The sequence below is a fragment of the Carassius gibelio genome, chromosome A23 (genome assembly GCF_023724105.1).
Source record: "Carassius gibelio isolate Cgi1373 ecotype wild population from Czech Republic chromosome A23, carGib1.2-hapl.c, whole genome shotgun sequence".
Classification (NCBI taxonomy): Eukaryota; Metazoa; Chordata; class Actinopteri; order Cypriniformes; family Cyprinidae; genus Carassius; species Carassius gibelio.
The window spans coordinates 2,710,764-2,731,121 of record NC_068393.1 but is presented as its reverse complement, the minus strand read 5'-3'; the positions used below and the strand labels follow the sequence as shown (position 1 = coordinate 2,731,121).

At 42.7% G+C, this 20,358-nt stretch overlaps 1 protein-coding gene across 1 annotated transcript; it reads left to right on the top strand.

Annotated features, from left to right (window-relative positions):
* The first annotated feature begins 2,943 nt into the window (after window positions 1-2,943).
* Window positions 2,944-6,854, top strand: LOC127944302 (zinc finger BED domain-containing protein 5-like). Its single transcript, XM_052540189.1, has 2 exons — window positions 2,944-3,039; window positions 5,319-6,854. Exons 1-2 carry the CDS (start codon window positions 2,944-2,946, stop codon window positions 6,831-6,833), a joined length of 1,611 nt encoding a protein of 536 aa, XP_052396149.1. The 3' UTR covers window positions 6,834-6,854.
* Window positions 6,855-20,358: the final 13,504 nt, after the last annotated feature.

Genomic DNA, 20,358 nt, shown 5'->3' with positions numbered 1-20,358 from the left:
TGGTACCCCTGATCTTTCTAACCAGTGCTGCCATTCCTCCAGTGCTAACTTGACTGCCAACAACTCTCTGTTACCAATGTCATAATTACGTTCGGCAGGTGATAAACGATGAGAAAAAAACGTGCAAGGGTGAATCTTATCGTCTGTGGCAGAACGTTGGGAAAGAACTGCTCCTACCCCCACCTCTGACGCGTCGACCTCCACCACGAACTGACGTGATGGATCAGGGGCAACGAGGATGGGAGCCGAAATGAAGCGGCTCTTAAGTTTGGCAAATACAGCCTCTGCTGTATCTGAAGACCAAAAATGTGTTATTTTAATATTACTTATTTATTTGTGAAGTATTATGCATGATGAAGTTTACTGCATGAGTTAAAGTCTGCATGAACATGTAGGATCACATGACAGACACAGGGAGAGGAACTAATTTTGACCATACCAGAATGTCTAAATGAACGTGTATGTAATATGTTCCACTGATGCATAGGGTGGTTTCTTATTTCCACCAATGTATGTATGCATAAATATACCAACTGATGTTAGCATGAAGTATACATTCTATTTTAAACAAACCAACATGTTTCTGTACCTTGTAAGGAACTTGGTCAGTGGTATATAAGCTATGGTCACTGTTAAAGCCTTAGAGAAACTGAGAAACTAAGAAACTGAGAGACTGAGAAACGGAGAAATGGAGAAATGAACATACAGCTGGCAAAGACAACAAGTTTCTCTCCTATGCCTGATACAATTGTGATTACTGATTTTAGATCAATATTTGGTATCACGAACAGGATATCCATTTCAGACATTTGTCTCAATTATCACGATTCATTAGGTAAGACATTTTTCTTTTTCCTAAAAATAAATCTAAGTCTGCCTGATGACATATGTGATGTTGAGACTGTGACTGAAACTGCTGAAAAGAACTGTGTAATTTTAAAATACCAGTTGTGTTGCCAATAAATGTGTCACACATAGCCAAATTTAAGAAATTCTGTTTGATGTAACTAATTGAGTTGTTCTGATCAGTGGACCTCCAAAATATTTGAATGAAGCTGGGGTAAAAGTGGATCTTTTAGAGTAAAAGACCATTTAGTAAAATTTTCAGGAGAATAAGCCATAATGCGATTTAGCAATTAGATGATTAGAAGTGGTGGAATGTGGCGAGTCTGCAATAAGGGGCAGGTTAAACTCTAAAACAATTCTATCCACAAAAAAAAAAAAGCCGCACTTAGGAAAGTGTGGGAAAGTTATAAGTTGTAAGAATAGGAGCGGTTTAAAGTGGCGGGTCTGCGCTAAAGGTAGTGCTGTTTTGAGAACCCTAAAACGTTTAAACACACTAAAGTAAAGGTACAGTACCTTTATGAATTATAGTGGCTAGAATCGTGGGCCTTCTGATTTTGACAGTAAAGCTGTTCAATGTTTGGGAAAGAGACAGATCAGCTCAACTTTAAAAAGGGGAATTATAGGAATATTTAGGATTTAACTTTGTTCTCTTTATCTTTCTTTGTTTTATTTTGAGTTGTCAGCTAGAGAGAGAGGAAGATAGGGGAGGGCAGGACCCATACCTTCAGCAACACACACACACACAGATACTCACACGCACACACAGAGTTAAATATATCCCTGCTGCTGAGAGCCTGAGACACAGATCCTCTGCAGAAATGACAGAGACTGGCTGCAACAGCAGAACCATATCTGCTTGGTACTTGGAAAAGAAGAACAAGAAGCAAGCAAAGTTTTTGAAGAAAGGACTGAATGTTGATGCTTCTTTGGATGAACAGTTTAAATGGTTCATGATCCAAAAAGACTCAGTCAAGTTGAAAGCCTTTCCGATCCTGGCAGCTCATTGGATTGTCAAGCAAGGTGGTATTTGTTGCAGTTCAGATGGGAGTCCAGTTTCACTTTTTGAAGCAATGACGCCTCAGATTGAAGCATATAAAAATTTGAATAAAATCATGTCTATCACATGTTCAGAAAAAGATAACACAACCATTGATGATTCATTTGATCCAGATTGGACAAATATAATAGCCGAGGCTGAAAGAAAATATTTGCAAGAACCAGTAAACTCAGCAAAAACTGTAATGCCTCCTCCATACAACCAAATTTATCCAGCTTTGCCTGGACAATGTAAAGTTTCTAGTAAGCCAAATGGAGGGCCAGTTGACAAAATATTTATTGCATCCGCACATGCTGCTCCAGTAATAACCAGATCCAAAACAGCCCAGCCAAACAGAGACATGTCGCGATATGCACCAGCACCTGCTTCTGATTGGGGTGATGAGACAAGAGAAGACGACATGATCACAGTTGATAAGGTCGGTCCTGAATTCTCTTCACCTGCTGTTAAAAAGGAAGAATTACAATCTGAAATGATGACTGAAGATAGACCATTCACACCAGGAGAACGTCAAGCCATTCTTACAGCTTTGCCTCCTTGGACAAGATCCAAACACAGAGTTTTGGCGAGAATTAGATTCCTTGGTTGAAGCACATCAAATGTCACTAAAAGACATACACACTATTGTGAAAGCTAAAATCCCAAGAGATAGATTGGAAGGCTTGCCAGCATCAATAACGACAGCCCAATGGATAGACTTGTGGGTTGATGGCCAGGGACGATCCCTGGGCCTTTGGAGAGCCTTAAATGAGTTCCGAAAAGAAATCCAAAATATCCTGGGCAGCGGTAAGATTCCTTTCACATCAGTAACATTGATTAAGCAAAAAGATGATGAATCTCCAGATGAATGTGCTCTGCATAAATGGAATGCTTATCAAAGATGGTCTCGCTGTGCTAAGAAAGAACCAGACAGAGATGATGTACAGTTTACTGACACACTAGTGGATGGTTTTAGCACAAAATATCAACAAGCCTTATTACTTGGAGTCAATCCAGGAGAAACATTTGACCAAATTTTGCAATGGGCTGGTCGTCTAGAGATGGCTATTAGATCAAACAAGGATGAAGGAAACAGGCTGAATCGAAGAGGAGTGGCATTCGTTCAATCCGACAGCGATGCAGAGAAGATGTTGAAGGTATTGTGGAAAAATTGTGGAAAGCCTGGCCACATCATTAAAGACTGTTGGGCTAAAGGTGGTGGAGCAGAAGGTAAAGGCCCATCATTTAAAAAGGTAAATGCCAAAAATAATGATAAAACATCTCAGTGAAAGTCGTGGACTGAAGCACAAGTTCGTCAGCTCATTGAAGGAATTTTGCGTCCACAATAGGAATCAGCGGCCCCCTGTAAGAGTAAGAAAAAAGACAATTGACTTTTCATCCCTGCTTTGATAGGGGGCCATTCATGTGACTGTCTAATTCACTGGTTCCCGGGGGGGCGCGGACACTCTCCAGGGGGGGGCGCGAGTAGGCTACAGGATAGGAAAAAATTTTTGCAAAAATAATGTATCACTAAACTACTGTCATAAAATTTATAGTTTTGTATATACATAACTCCTGAATAAAAATTAAAATGTGTTTGCACTGATTAAAAAAAAAAAAAAAAGTTTTGAACAAATTTGATTGGTTTATCGATAGTGAGCGCAAATGCAGGTGTTGCGGTTTTATTAAGCGAGTCATTGAGTCGTTCATTTTAAACGATTCATTCAAACGGCCGATTCATCCAGAATGAGACAGATGTTTGTGAATGGGTCATTGAATCTTTGACTCAAACGATTTGTTCAAAACACTGAATCATTCAAAACACGATTGAGAGTGTTTCTGTGAGATGCCCTATGTTGTGATCTTTGTATGGATTCATCGGATCAATTTTCGCTGCTAAAATAGACCAAAACAGTCAATATTTCGTCTAAAATATAAGTGACTTAATATTATTAACTTGTTTGTTGAACTGTCATATCAGTGTCACATTTTCAATCGCGAGGTGATGGTAAATTAAGTGATGGTCAATTGTCAGCTCTCTTGGTCGTCTGGTCGTGTGATGTATGTTGCTGAACTGTATTCACATGTTAGAAATATAAAAACACCACATTTTGAAAATTAACTGCAGTATGTCAATTTAGTTTACTTGTGTGCTGCGCTCATAGACTTTAGAAAACGGCGCTAATTTGTTTGATTTCTCCTCGAGAAGCTGCGCAAGCCTCAAAAGTTTAAGGTCCTTGCACCCTGAGTCCGAAATTGTCGTATTCGTTTTTTCATATTCGTCATTTGGTGGCTGTCAATGGTCAAAAACACCCCTCAAAATATTTGCTACGGATGCGAAAAATGCAGAAAATCGAAACATCCGAATTAATTTTTATGACGGACGGAGGTTTCAGAGGCTGCAAACGTGAGGTCGTATTTTGTTTTATATATATATATATATGAACGAATAAACTAGTCAGAATATAGGCTACAGCTTTCCTTTGTTTTTTGGGAATCCTCACACGCACGCAACCACGCACACACAAACATGTTTAAATACATTTATGTTGTTAATAAATAAATAACAATAAATTGTTGTAACAGCAATATCTCCAAGTCTTGTTTCTCACTGTAAAAATGTCATGATTTGCCAATGCAATGAGAGAACCGCGACTTTTACTGATGTTTTTGGAGACTTTTGTGGTGTTTGGAGACTCGAAAGTATGAATCACTCTGCAGTTAGGCCTACTGTGCTCAACAAGCAGCGGGTGCTGCCGTGAGCCCCTCTCCCGTCCAAAAGCACTCACAGGCGGTCTCAGTAGCCTCGCGCAGCAGTCCCGCAGACACACACACCCCTCCACATCCTTGCTGCAAATGAATCACGCATGCGCATGGCCGCCGCTGTTCCCGCCCTGGCTTACAGAGCGGGGTGCAAATGTAAATGTTCACTCACTCTAATAAAAAATAAATAAATCACTGCATTTAAATTGACTCACGACATAGCTCTCCATTCACTCTAGTCTTGTCTCTTGCCAAGTTCGTTTGTGCCAGCTCTCGCTCTGTTATCAGTCTCGAATTACATAGGCCTTTACTACAGAACCCCAACAGTCTTTTTAAAGACTAAACCCACAAACATTCTTTTTAAAGATTATATTAAATCTCAGCCCTAGCCAGTAATTTTTTTAGCTACACTTAGCTAAAACTACCCACGCGACTAAGACACACACTCACTCACACACACACACATACACGAGGACTACAATCATTTAGTATTAAAATAAAATCTGAATTGTCTGCAAAATAATTATTTTGTTAATTAAAGATCGTGCCTAAGTCCTGACTGATTAGCCCCTGATACATCTCTCAACATAGCCACACACACAGTTACATATTGCCTAAACTTTATTGAAAACACATAACAAAAATGGAGTAATTTCTTGTGAGGACCAACAAGCCAACCGACGCACCACCAGCTGCAAAAAAGCTTCGAAGGTACAATGAAGCATACCTGCAGTTTGGGTTTACAGTATCTGATCTGAGACCTCAGTGTGTCGTGTGTGCCGAGGTGCTGGCTAACGACAGTATGAAGCCCTGCAAATTAAAAAGGCACCTCGAAACAAAGCATGCTGGCATTAAAAATAAACCGGCTGAATATTTTAAAAGAAAGTTTGATGGCCTCCATCAGCAACAGGCAACCATTTCAGTGCACAGCACTGTGTCTAAACAGTGTTTGGAGGCATCGTATGTAGTGGCCAAAAGAATTGGTAAACTGGGTAAACCGCATACAATCGCCGAGACTCTTATTTTGCCGGCAGCGCAAGACATGTGCAGAATAATGATAGGTGATAGTGCAGCACCCAAACTTGGTGCAATACCCCTGTCCAATGACACAGTCGCTAGGAGAATTGTAGACATGTCCAATGATATCAGAGAGCAACTGATAGAGTTTGTAAAAAAGAGTCCTTACTACGCGCTGCAGCTGGACGAATCCACTGATATTGCTGGGCAGGCACAGCTCCTCACTTATGTCAGGTATCTGCGGGATAAGGCGATTGAGGAGGATGTACTGTTTTGCCGGCCTCTTCAGTCACACACTACAGGAGAAGCCATTTTCAATGTCCTTGATATTTTTATCTGTGAAAATGGTTTGGCTTGGGACCGATGCGTTGGCCTATGCACGGATGGTGCGCAGGCAATGGCGGGGCGTGAGCGTGGCCTAGCTGCTCGCGTTCAGCAAGTAGCTCCACTTGTGAAATGGACACATTGCATGGTCCATCGCGAAGCACTAGCTGCTAAAAAAATGCCAGTTCTCTTTGACTCCGTGCTGAACCAGTCCGTGAAAATGATAAATCTAATCAAATCACGGCCGCTAAACTCTCGTTTGTTTGGGGTCCTCTGCCAGGAGATGGGGTCAGAGCACGAAGAGCAGCTTCTGCACACTGAAGTTCGCTGGCTCTCCAGGGGTCGGGTGTTACAGCGGTTGTATGAGCTGCGAGAGGAGGTGAAGTGGTTTTTGACAGAAATCAAATCAGATCTGGCGAAGCATCTGGATGACACTATGTGGCTTGCATCTCTGTCCTATTTGGTCGATATATTTGACCGCTTGAATGGCCTCAACCTGTCTTTGCAAGGCCGTGAAACTCATATTTTGCTCCTTGCAAACAAAGTGCACGCCTTCACACAAAAACTAGACCTCTGGCATGGCCGTATCAGTCGAGGGAACTGCGACATGTTCCCCAGCCTCGCAGACTTTATCACTGATGCAGGCACGTCACACGATTTCTCCTCCGTATTTCAATCAGCATCTGAGCACTTGTCAGCAATGAGAAAACAATTTGCGACATACTTTAAAGAGGATTATCACTCTTTTGCGTGGGTTCGAGATCCGTTTGTGTGCACAGCAAACGAGCTATCAATCGATATGCAGGAACAGCTTATTGAGCTGAAGAGTGGCAGTAGACTGAATTAACTCTTTAGCTCCTGCCCTCTTTCGTCATTCTGGGCAGCACTGATGCAGGAATACCCTCAACTCTGTGACATTGCCTTGAAGATTCTCCTTCCTTTCGCGTCGACATATTTGTGTGAGGCAGGATTCTCAAAAATAACTGCACTCAAAACGAAATACCGCAATCGTGCACAAATTGAGGATGATTTGAGGCTATGTTTATCAAACATTGAGCCAAGAATTGAGGATCTTTGCAAGGCAAAGCAGGCTCAGGTCTCACATTAACATCACCTACCTGCAAGCTTCTGTAAAAAATGCGGATGATGCCTACTATTAGGCCTAGTAATAATTATAATAAAGCATATATTAATATCAGAGGTCTGGAGCAATTCCCAATTATAGCAATAGCCTAGTTATGATAATAGGCCTACTGATGATAATAATAATAATAATAATAACAACAGCAAAGCATGTAATAATTATATATAAATAGCCTAGTAATGATAATAGGCCTACTGATGATAATAATAATAATTATAATAACAACAAAAAAGCATGTAACTTCAATTAATTATATAGCAATAGCCTAGTAATGATGATAGGCCTACTACTACTCCTAATAATAATAATAATAATAATAATGCCTCCAAGCTCACATTAGCAGTCTGGTGCTACTGTCAATTATAACAACAGCCTAGTAATGATAATAGGCCTACCTACCGCTACTGATAATAATAATAATAATAATAATAATAATAATAATAATAATAGTAACAACAGCAAAGCATGTGATAATTATATATAAATAGCCTAGTAATGATAATAGGCCTACTGATGATAATAATAATAATAATAATAATAATAATGTGGGCCTAAAAATAATACCCTAGGGCTATCTATCTATCTATCTATCTATCTATCTATCTATCTATCTATCTATCTATCTATCTATCTATCTAATGTGGGGGGTGTGGGGGGGGGGGGGTGCGCTGGGGCCTCAACTGCAATGATCCAGCTTTGGGGGGGCCCAGCTTCCAAAAGGTTGAGAACCCCTGGTCTAATTGATACGGGAGCCTCCCTCTCCATAACTGATTTGAATTTACCTACAACACATGAAACTATAGAAGTTGGAGGAGATATCATGATATTTCACAAAAGTATACCAGTTCCTCTGCAGATACATGAAGATGAAGTCTTATGGACACCTTTCTGGGTGGGGCCGAATTCACAAGGAAGTCTTATAGGTATGGACATTCTACCATTGTTAAACATGATTATATTTACTGACAGTCGTCAAATAGCTACAGCAGCTGGAATAATACCACATAAAGATCGCACATGTAATATAAGTCTTATTGGTGTAGTTAAACCAATCACCAGAGACTGGGTAAAAGAAGGTGTGTGGGGTCTTCTGTGTGGTTTATATCCAGATGTTTGGGCTAAACACAAATTGGATTGTGGAAAAGCCAACATTGACCCTGTTATTATTGAAGGACCGATACATGCCCCTCATAAACAATACCCCATTCGACCAGAAGCAAGACAAGCTGTGGTAGAAATTGTGGCAAATTTGGAAGCTGAAGGAATTGTCCGATGAGCTTCTTCTACTACCAATTGTCAGGATCCTGCCCTGACAGTCTTGTCTGTCCTATCTTTGATTAATGTGTGTCTGTTCATTTTGTGCCTGAGCACATGGTTGTGTCTTTGTTTATGTTGGCCCTTGTCCTGCCTCCTCGTTTCTAATCACCACGCCCCCTTGTTTAGTCCTTTTGTTTGTCTAATTGTTCAGCTGATCCTTGTGCGCTCTGCTCCCTTTATATTGTGCTCATTTCCCTCTGGTTCTTGTTCCCTCACTGCTGGTTTGTTTTTGTGCGTGCCTTGAGTACAGTCTCTTGCTTAGATATTTAGTCTTGTGAGGACTCTTTAATCAGTATTTTGCAACTTATTTGGTTCCCTCTTGTTTTCTAGTTTTCACTTGTTCCCATGTGTAGTCTAGTTCTAGTCTTTGTAGTTTAGTTTTTTTTCTTGACCCTTTTGGGGTTTTTCCCACCCTTTTATTTTCATTCTAGTTTTCAGCAAGGTTGCTATTTTCTTTATTTTGGTTTGTAGTTCTAGTTATACCTAGCTTTTTCCAGTTGTTATCCTTTTTGTTTTCAGTTAATTCCAGTTATTTCTAGTATTACTTTTTTGTTTTTCCTTTTTTAGTTTTCGTTTCTCCCTAGGCATTGGTTTGCAAGTTTACTTTCATCTGTCAAATTCTTGTCTCCCTTGTTTTGTCTTTGTTTGCATCTGTGTTGGTTCCTGCCCTGCTTCCTGAATCCTCCCTGGTGGCTGGTTCGTCTGACCTGACAGACCTTGTGGTGCCACAAGGGGTTCCTTCAACTGGGTCAGGGTCTTCCTACTTGAGTTGCTACCAGGTCTCCTTTTGCCACAGAGTCTGGAGCCATGACCTTCTGACCAGCCTGTTCTCCTGTCGTGTGCCCTGCCCTATTGCGGACTGTCTTACTACATCATCCGTGTTTCATGCTTGTTAATAAACTGTTTCCCCCTTGATAATTCTGCATCTGGGTCCTCCCTTGCCAAACCCTGACACCGATAGCCCTGTATGGCCAGTCAGGAAATCAGATAACTCATGGAGACTAACCATTGATTACACAAGACTTAACAGTGTAACACCAAAACCACATCCTATTGTGGCAAACCCTGCTACCATTTTGAATGATATTCCAGGGAATGCAAGAATCTTCACGGTCTTAGATGTGCTGTCAGCTTTCTGGTCTATACCTATTGATGAAAAATCTCAATAAAAATTGGCCTTCACTGTCGGCGCAACCCAGTATGTATGGAACAGACTTCCACAAGGTCTTAATATTTCTCCTGTTGTATTTCACAAAGCCCTGGACCAGTTCTTAACTGAGCGAAAAGCTGAAATTGAGAGCTCAGGAAGTGTTTGACTCCAATATGTTGATGACTTGTTGATTGCAAGCCCAGATGATAATAGTCACATATATGCTCTAAATATTACTCTGCAAGCTCTAAGAAAAGGAGGATTCAAGGTTATCCCTGACAAAGCACAACTGGCAAAAACTAAAGTTATTTATTTAGGCCAAGAAATATCTGCTGAGGGAAGGAGATTGACAACAGAGCGTGTAGATGCATTACAGCAACTTCCAAAACCCCTGACAGTTACAGGAATGAGAAAAGTGATGGGACTTTTCAAATACTGTCGCCAGTATATACCTGATTTTGCCAGACTCACTAGTCCTCTTATTGATATGTATAAAGGAGGGAAGCCTGGAGTGGAACAGATAGAATGGACACCAGAAGCTGAGGAAGCATTTACCTCTATGAAAGAGAAACTGATTTCAGCCCCAGCCTTGGGACTTCCTGATGGTCGTTTGCCATTTCATTTGTGGACCAGAGTGGGAGATGAGACCTATTCAGCAGTGTTGTGTCAAAAACCAGGTGATCAATACAAACCAGTTGGATACTTTTCCACAAAGATTCCTGTTACCATGATAGGTCAACCACGATGTATACAAGCCCTTGATGGAGCCACATGGGCAGTGAATGCTGTGGAAAATATGATAGGTACACAAACTATCACATTGCACAACCCACACAGTATAGTAACGCTGTTGAACAACACAAACATCAAAACAATTACTGATTTGAGAAGAGCAAAATGGGAAGCAGCTTTGCTGAACAAGGACTTGAGAGTGGAAATCATCAGAGACACTTCCCTTAACCCCGCAACAATGATGCTGGAACCGCATGAGGGAACAACACATGAGTGTGAAAAACAAGTAGAGGAAGAAAGCCTTGGTCCAGTTAATCCAATCCCTCTTGAAAATCCAGATAAAGAGTTATGGGTCGATGGATCCAGTTATTACATTGATGGGAAACGACACACTGGATGGGCTGTAGTGGAGGCTGATGGAACTGTTGTGAAGAAAGGAGCACTTCCAGGGCAATTTTCAGAACAGGTAGCTGAGATCATAGCGCTTACGGAAGCTCTTGAACTATCAGATGGAGATCGAGTCAACATCTATACAGAAAGTCGTTATGCTTTTGGCGTTGTACATGACTATCTCGCCTTATGGAAAAGACGTGGTCTCATCACTAGCAATGGGAGTGAAATACAACATGCTTCCATAATTCGTCCCTTGATTGCAGCATGTCACTTACCAAGAGAAGCAGCCGTGATAAAGGTAAAATCACATCAATCTGACAAATCCAAAGAAAGTCAAGGAAACACGGCAGCAGATGTAGCAGCTAGAGAAGCAGCTTTACTTTCCCCTACTCCTGTCACCTTGGTTCAAGAAAACAGAAAGGATAATCCTGAGCTCAATCTTCTGTCATATCAAACAGAGACAAAAGAAGAGAAAGAACAATGGGAAAAAGTAGGAGCAAAAAAAGATGATCAAGGTATCTGGAGAATTCCGACAGGACAAGTGGTAATGCCTATCGAAACGAGAAAATAATTAATGCAGTTGTATCATCGTAAAGTGCATGCTGGAGCAAAAGCAATGAAAGCTCAAATCAGCGAGACTTGGTGGTGGCCACGAATGATGAGAGACATTGATGATTATTGTAGGAGATGATTGATCTGTATGAAAGCAAATGTGGGAAAACCTGTAAAGGTAAGAATGTCAAATGCACCCAGACCAACAGGGCCATGGACACATCTTCAAATCGATTTCAGGGGACCATTGTCACCCAGTGGAGGGTACCAATACATTCTAGTTATCATAGATCGATTTACTAGATGGGTGAAAGCGTTTCCAACAAAAACTTGCATTGCTGAAGCTGCAGCACGAGTAATGGTGGAAGAAGTTTTTCCTCGCTGGGGCCTTCCATGTGAAATTGATTCTGACAATGGAACCCACTTCACTGGAAAACTAATGAAGGAAGCAATGAAATTGATGGGAATTAAACAAAAGTTCCATATTTCATATAGACCACAAAGTTCGGGAATGGTCGAATGGATGAACAGATCATTAAAGACATCTCTTACCAAAGCAATTCTGCAGACTGGCCAAGGTTGGCATAAATGATTACCTGCTATATTGTGGAACTTAAGAGCAACTCCAAACAAAGTAACAGGATTAACCCCTTTTGAACTAATGACTGGAAGAGCAATGGTTCTAACTCCTGATGCTCCGCCGCCTGCAGGAACAGGAGGAGATTCCACTTTATTCCAAGAAAAGTTAAGAAGATATCTCACTATGCTGGACAGAGCTACCAAAGAAAACATCCAGAAGATGCGAGAAGCTCAGCAGCAGTGGGATGAAAAACACCACTACTGACATTCCACACATTCCTGAGTTGGGTAGTTTTGTAATGGTCAAACAAATTGCTAGGAAAGGTTTAGAGCCTAGGTGGGAAGGACCATATGAGATACTTTTAACAACAGATACAAGTGTGTGCCTTAAAGGGAAGGGTGTAGGAACAGATAGATGGTACCATTGGTCACAAGTTAAGCCTTGTTTAGTGAATGAACAAAATGACAGCGATAGCTTATGGCCTGAAATCGAACAATGTCCATCCATTACTTTCAAAGATTGGGTAAGAAGAAGTGATGTTTAATGATTTCTCTGCTTCCTTTTCAGGAATCAGTTCCATTGACATTGATTAGAGATGGTTGCAAGTTATTCTCGATACACAACATCAATGGTATGCTTGTTTTTAACTTTATTTGGTGTTTACCAAGGAAGCCAAGCTTTATGGACTCCTCGGGTTCAAGGAATAACTCGAAATGCAACTCTGAAATCTCGTCAACATCTTACTCTACCCTTTATTTCCAAATGGGGATTATGGGATTGGGTGCCAAGTAATGATAAAAATCTTGCTAAATATCGAGAGGGCATCTATGGTGGATGTAACTATCACCATGAATGTTACAAAAGTACAGTAATTGGGCCAGTTCAAAATGGGAAATATTCTAATAGTGGTCAAAGACAAGAAATATGTTCAAAAGAACAATGTGAAATTGTGGGGTTAGACCTCATAACTTCTTGTAATGTGGAAATGAATTTCATATTGAATCGTACTTACATGCTTACAATATGGGATTCGTTGGATCGAGGGTGTGTTTATCCCATAGTGTTGCCATGTGAGGGGTTCTTAAGAGATACTGGCTCCAGAACGACAAGATTCAAGGGAAATTATTTAAGAGTATGGCATTCAGAAGATGAGAACAATTATTGTGAAACTGAACTAGAAAATGGACAGTGTTTTTATCTCTCTGCAGAAAAGACAAACAAAGCAAAAACATGCCCTAACACAACTAATGTGCCAGTTCATGGTATCTTGTTAGCAAAAGAAACCAAAACCTTGATAAATGAAGCCCACATGGTGCGACAACGTATCAATTATAATTTGATGTCTCTGCATACTGTTTTTGATCAGTCCTATTTCTGGAAATTTTACAAAAATAAGTTGGTTGGAAAAAGTAGTTAAATATTATACCTCCAAAGATCCTCTTAGTAGTCAAAATCGTAAACCTCTATGTATATGGGGAGGTATAGAAGGGGTATTTGGTTCTGTCAATTCAATTAGTAATACTGCTCAAATGAGTCAATTAAGTAAATCGGTCAGTGGGTGGGAAAAATGACAGGGAAAGAACTTACTGAAGCTCTTCAGGGTTCTATACATACAGTGTTGGGAAAGTTCACTTTCTACATGAACTAGTTCAAAGTTCAATTCACAAATTTTAAAATGAACTAGTTCAGTTCATAGTTCAAACTACAAAATTTTCACACAGTTCCAAAAATGAACTAGTTCATAGTTCTTTTTTCCATATGTTGCTACGAGCTATTATTTTTCAAAATTATTGCAACAGCCCATATAGAATCACAGAAAGCAATTATTTTATCAGTTTTAACAATGAAGCTATGCGTCAGATTTCATCTTCATATCCAATTTTGAATCCTTATCCAACCAGGGTTTACATTAGCATTGAGGGGACAGCACTTCCCCCTTGTTGCTTTAATGCTTTGTCTCCCATTCTCACCGACCTTGTCATAAACATCATAAAATTATTTTAAATGATCATACGCCTTCTTGCTACATGCTGCTGTCGCCTCGATGCCTTTTTTTGTTTTTTTTTTGATGACGCGTCACGCATGCGGCGGACTGTGGTGTGACACTGGTGGCTGGTGTTGCCAGCTTGGGTGTTTTTCCGCTACATATTAAGACCCGTTTACGGTGTGTTTTAGCCGGTTTTTCGCCTGGAAGGCTCTATAGAAATCTGGCACCCTATTGAACGAAGTTAACCTGAGAGAGCGTGCCGTTCACAGACACCAGAATGAACGAGTTGATAGTAACGTTCATTAGGTATTAATACAGCACTTTCAATTCACGTTCGGCCAAAATATATAAACGAGTTCATGAACTATCCTTCAATGAACGCGTTCAGGCACAACACTGTATACATATTATAGCAGCGGGTCAACATCTTAATAATGCTGCAAAGGAATTGGCAGACGCATTAGCAAAATCATCTAATTTTGAGACACACCGTGCAGCGTGTTTATTTTTAGCTCAAAATTTAAAGGATCAAATGGTGGAAGATGTTCAAGTTATTGGGATGGCTCAAGTTCCTGAACGAATAGCTGAATCTTTGTTATTGGTTTTTGGTAATCAACTTAATTTAACTTCTGCTAAACATATTCCATTAGTTAAAATTGCAATAGATGAGAAATCTTTAACAGGTTCTGGAGTACTACCTTTAATTATGGTATGGCCTCAATATGGAAAGCGCAACATAAAGACAGTTAGAAAATTCCAATCAATGGGAATTAGACAAGGAAATTGAGTAATTAGATTAGGGAAAAATGGATATTGGGCTGAGGGGAAACCACCGATGATTTCTACCACAGACTTTTGTGTTGAGGAACATGAGTGGGTAATTTGTTCATGTTCTACAATGTTTAGTCTATCTCTTAATGGATCTGCAGTTTGGGAGGTAGTTCCTTTAGATCAAGCCACAGGTGCATGGCAGGTGTCTGAAGCACAGTGGTGTATATTACATAATGGAATAAGTGAAAGTATGACATATGGGGGGAAGTTGTGTCCAATTCCTCCTGATCCATTTTGCATTGAAATTCTCTATCCTCTTCATTAAGGTGGAATACATGTTCCACACGTGCAATTGCTGCAGGTAGAACCACAGTGGTGGAATAATGATTTAGTGGAGGAAAGGAATTATGAACTCTTTGAAATGGTTAAGATAGTCAAAAAGAGTGTTAAAGCAGCTGAAGAGGAAGGAATTCAAGCAATGGGACATATTGTCGTAGCAAAGGGAGTAGCTAAATTATTGTCTGAAAGGAAATTAACACAAATTCCAGGGAATTTATCATGGTCAGACTGTATAGTTCTTACTATGGTAGGAGTTCTTGTGTTTATGTTAATAATACACATCATCATATGTGTTACTAGAAGGAGAGGTATTAAACCTGCCAAACTAGTTATTTCTAACCATATGGATAAAGCAGAGAATGGGAAATATAGAGTAAAATAGGATATTTCATACATTGCACACTTATGAACACAACCCCACAAACAATCAACACCTGCTTACTGATTTTCAACCCCAAGGGATAGGATTCTTTAACATCAACCTTTATGTTAGTTTGTTATTTTGGCCAGGAACTGGAGGAGTTCAGGTACCGGACAAGTCCAGGCACTGGTGAAGATTTATTCATTTTTCCTTTCCTTTAGATAACTGGGGTTCTTTTTAAATACATACACATAGATGTAATTACACACATATTATGCTGGAACATATCATGGGTTGGGGTTATTTTGTTTGTTTTGTTCTATTCCTGATTCCTTATGTTTCTATTCTTCTGTCCTTTGTGTGTCTTTTGTTCTTTGGTTCGCTTTTTCTCTCCTTACTATCACTCCATTAGGTGGCGATGATGGTGTGAAACTGACGGCCGTAGTTTCAGAAGGGGGAGATGAAGACCAAAAATTTGCTATTTTAATATTACTTATTTATTTGTGAAGTTTTAGTGCATGATGAAGTTTACTGCATGAGTTAAAGTCTGCATGAACATGTAGGATCATATGACAGACACAGGGAGAGGAACTAATTTTGACCATACCAGAATGTCTACATGAACGTGTATGTAATATGTTCCACTGATGCATAGGGTGGTTTCTTCTTTCCACCAATGTATGTATGCATAAATATACCAACTGATGTTAGCATGAAGTATACATTCTATTTTAAACAAACCAACATGTTTCTGTACCTTGTAAGGAACTTGGTCAGTGGTATATAAGCTATGGTCACTGTTAAAGCCTTAGAGAAACTGAGAGACTGAGAAACGGAGAAATGGAGAAATGAACATACAGCTGGCAAAGAAAACAAGTTTCTCTCCTATGCCTGATACATATGTCAATAAAGATTTTTGACAAGGCAACTGCTATTCGGCCCTGTGATTAAATTGTAAGGGGACAAGACTGATTTTAGATCAACAGTATCGGACCACCTGAACATCATTCTGGGGGAGGTCAAAACGGTCAGAGGAGTGACTAGTTGGCTGAAGTTACGAATAAAACGTCGATAAAAATTGGCGAATCCCAGAAACCTCTGTAGGGCCTTACGGGAATCTGGACTTGGCCAATCTATCACAGCCTTAACCTTGTCAGGATCCATACGCACTGCCTCAGACGAGATGATGAACCCTAAAAAGGGGACGGACTGTGCATGCAAAACGCATTTCTCCGCCTTGACAAAAAGCCCATTCTCTAGCAACCTCTGAAGCACTCGTCTGATGTGCTGAACGTGTTCCTGGAGAGAAGAGGAAAATATCAATATGTCATCCAGGTAAACATATATGAATTGATCAACCATATCTCTCAGCACTTCATTGACGAGTGCTTGGAAGACCGCGGGCGAGTTGGATAGCCCGAAGGGCATAACCAAGTATTCAAAGTGCCCTCTGGGGGTATTAAATGCGGTCTTCCATTCATTTCCTTTCCTTATGCGAACCAAATGATAAGCGTTATGTAAATCAAATTTTGTGAAGATGGATGCTCCCTGTGTCACAGTGTCTGGGTTGTGTTCCCTGGGGTTCCACTAGATGTCCTTCTTTCTCACGGTGTCTGTCACCAGATCACTTCCTGTTCCCTTATTTGGTCACCTTCCTCCTTGTGTAATTGATTGTTTCCCCACCTGTCTCCTGTTTCCTCATTATCGTTCTGTGTATAAATACCCAGTCTGTCCTAGTCTGTGTTACGGAGTCCTTGTTTAATGTCGAATGTTATTCATTGTCCGTCACTCTTGCCTTGTCGTCTTGTCTTGCTTTCATGTTTATGTTTATGTTGGATTTGGATTCTCTGGTTTTGACCCTGCCTGGACTCTTTACCCCTTTGGATTATCCCTTAATAAAAGATACTTACCTGCAATTGGTTCCTTCTCCTGTGTTTCCCATAACACATTACGTGACAGAAGGACTCCGTCACCAAAAGAACCAGCAGGTATGTCTGCCCATGCCTCAACCCCAGTCACAGAGCGGGACAGAGGTGGTTTTGAAGGAACTCGCCTGGTGGTTTTCCGCGGAACCAGGGGAGGTCGTCGAGGAGGAGGTGGGCGAGAGGAAGCACGGCGCAAGATGGCCACCGACCCAGCGCCACTGTGGTGCGTAACCACCAACCCCGCACCACGAGGCCAGATGGAAGCCAGCCTCACCCCACAGGGCAAGATGGCTGCCAGCTCAACACCAACGCCCAAGAGGGCTGCTGATACCCTTCTCGACTACTTCGAGATGCTATCGAGAATACTAGAAGTTCCCAAGACGGTTCACGTCATGGCTGCTGAGCCAGCGCTTCAGCACAAGATGGCCGTTAACCCAGCGCCACAGCTCAAGATGGCCGCTGAGCCAGCGCCACAGCACAAGATGGCCGCCAGCCCAGAGCCACAGCACAAGATGGCCACCAGCCCAGCGCCACAGCACACGATGGCCGCCAGCTTAGAGCCACAGACCAAGATGGCCACCAGTTTAGAGCCACAGCACAAGATGGCCGCCAGCCCAGAGCCACAGCACAAGATGGCTGATTCAACGCCTGAGTCGCCAGTACAGGTGCCACCGACTCGCCGTCATAGAGGGCGGAGGACGAGGAGACAGGCGTCGACCGTCCCTCAAGGCCTGGAGAACGTTCCCGAGCGGACCGTTTCCATTCCCGAGGCGGTGCCCGATGCTGTTCTGGAGGTCGAAGTGGGGCCTGAGGCCGATGCGGTGCCCAATGCTGTTCCAGAGGCTGAGGCGAGGCCCGATGCTGTTCCAGAGGTCGAAGCGAAACCCGATGCTGTTCTGGAGGTCGGCGCGGTGCCCGATGCTGTTCCCGAGGCCGATGCTGTTCCCGAGGCCGAGGCGGTGCCCGATGCTGTTCCCGATGCCGAGGCACAGGCCGTTGCCGTTCTGGAGGCCGAGGCGGTGCCCGATGCGGTTCCCGAGGCGGTGCCCGATGCGGTTCCCGAGGCGGTGCCCGATGCAGTTCCCGAGGCGGTGCCCGATGCAGTTCCCGAGGCGTTGCCCGATGCAGTTCCCGATGCGGTGCCTGATGCAGTTCCTGATGCAGTTCCCGAGGCGGTGCCCGATTCCGAGGCGGTGCCCGAGGTCGTTCCCGATGTGGTGATCGATGCTGTTCTGGAGGCTGAGGCGGTGACCGATGCGGTTCCGGAGGCCGAGGTGGTGCCTGATGTCGAGGCAGTGCCCGAGGCGGTTCCTGAGGCCGTTACCAAGGCGGTGCTTGACGCCATTCCCAATGCAGTGTCCGAGGTCGCTCCCGATGTCTTGACCGAGGCGGTGCCCGATGCCTTGACCGAGGCGGTGCCCGAGACCGTTCCAGAGCCAGGACCAGTCACTGATGACCCTCCAGGGCCAGGGCCAGTCACCGGTTACCCTCCAGAGCCAAGTCAAGTCACTGGGTGGCCGGCTGCTCCATCCTGGGGGACTCCGACGTTGACCACAAGGACGTGGTGGTCGTCCGCTCCGCCCTGGGGGACTCTGGCGGTGACCACACCGCTGTGGTGGTCGTCCGCTCCGCCCTGGAGGACTCTGACTTTGACCACAAGGTCGTGGTGGTCTTCCGCTCCGCCCTGGAGGGCTCTGGCCTTGACCACACGGCTGTGGTGGTCATCTGCTCCGCCCTGGTGGACGCTTCAACATGTCCTTCATGGACTTCTGTTTTGTGTTTTTTGAGTTCTGTTATGTTTCTGTCTGTTCCCTTTAGTTTGTCTGGCCCTCCTTCCCTCCCCCTGAACCTCCTCCGGTCCTCCTCCCTCCTGGTATCCCTGTTTTATGTTTACATTTCTGGTGTTGTTTCCCATGTTTTCCTTTTCCGTCCCTCCGTCCCTCCCCCTGAGCCTCCACCTGTCCACCTCCCTCCTGGTCTCTGTGTTGTGTCTTGTCTTGGAGCGTCTGGGAGCCGCTCCGTAGAGGGGGGGTTGTGTTCCCTGGGGTTCCACTAGATGTCCTCCTTTCTCACGGTGTCTGTCACCAGATCACTTCCTGTTCCCTTATTTGGTCACCTTCCTCCTTGTGTAATTGATTGTTTCCCCACCTGTCTCCTGTTTCCTCATTATCCTTCTGTGTATAAATACCCAGTCTGTCCTAGTCTGTGTTACGGAGTCCTTGTTTAATGTTGAATGTTATTCATTGTCCGTCACTCTTGCCTTGTCGTCTTGTCTTGCTTTCATGTTTATGTTTATGTTGGATTTGGATTCTCTGGTTTTGACCCTGCCTGGACTTTTTGCCCCTTTGGATTATCCCTTAATAAAAGATACTTACCTGCAATTGGTTCCTTCTCCTGTGTTTCCCATAACACGTTACGTGACACCCTGCAATCATTCGAAAGCTGAAGACATCAACGGCAAAGGATAAGTATTCTTTACCGTGATGTTGTTCAACCCTCGATAATCAATGCACGGTCGCAGAGACCCATCCTTCTTCCCCACAAAAAAGAACCCCGCCCCCACTGGAGATGAGGAAGGTCTAATGAATTTGAATGCTAGAGAATCAGAAATGTATTTCTCCATAGCCTCCCTCTCTGGAACAGAAAGTGAATATAACTTGCCCTTAGGCAGAGACTCGCCTGGTACTATGTCTATGGCACAGTCATAGGGATGATGTGGAGGAAAAGAAGCAGCACGAGACTTACTGAACACTTCTCTCAGGTCCTGGTACTCTTCTGGCAAGTTAGATAAATTCACTGCCTCCTCCTGGAAAACAGACAGGTACAGACGAACACGCAGATACTAGACATGACTCATGACACATATTACTCCACATAGATATTGAATTGTGCCCCCAATTGACTCTGGGATTATGTTGTGTGAACCAAGGATGACCAAGTACGATGGATGCCAGAGGTGAGTTCGTGAGGAGGAATGTTATTGTCTCAGTGTGGTTGCCAGACGTGATGAGAGTGATGGGTTCAGTAGCATGAGTAATGTTGGGAAGCTGTTGTCCATTAAGAGCATTGACAGAAATCTTGTACGTGAGATGGGTGATAGGAATGTGAAGACAGTGAGCCA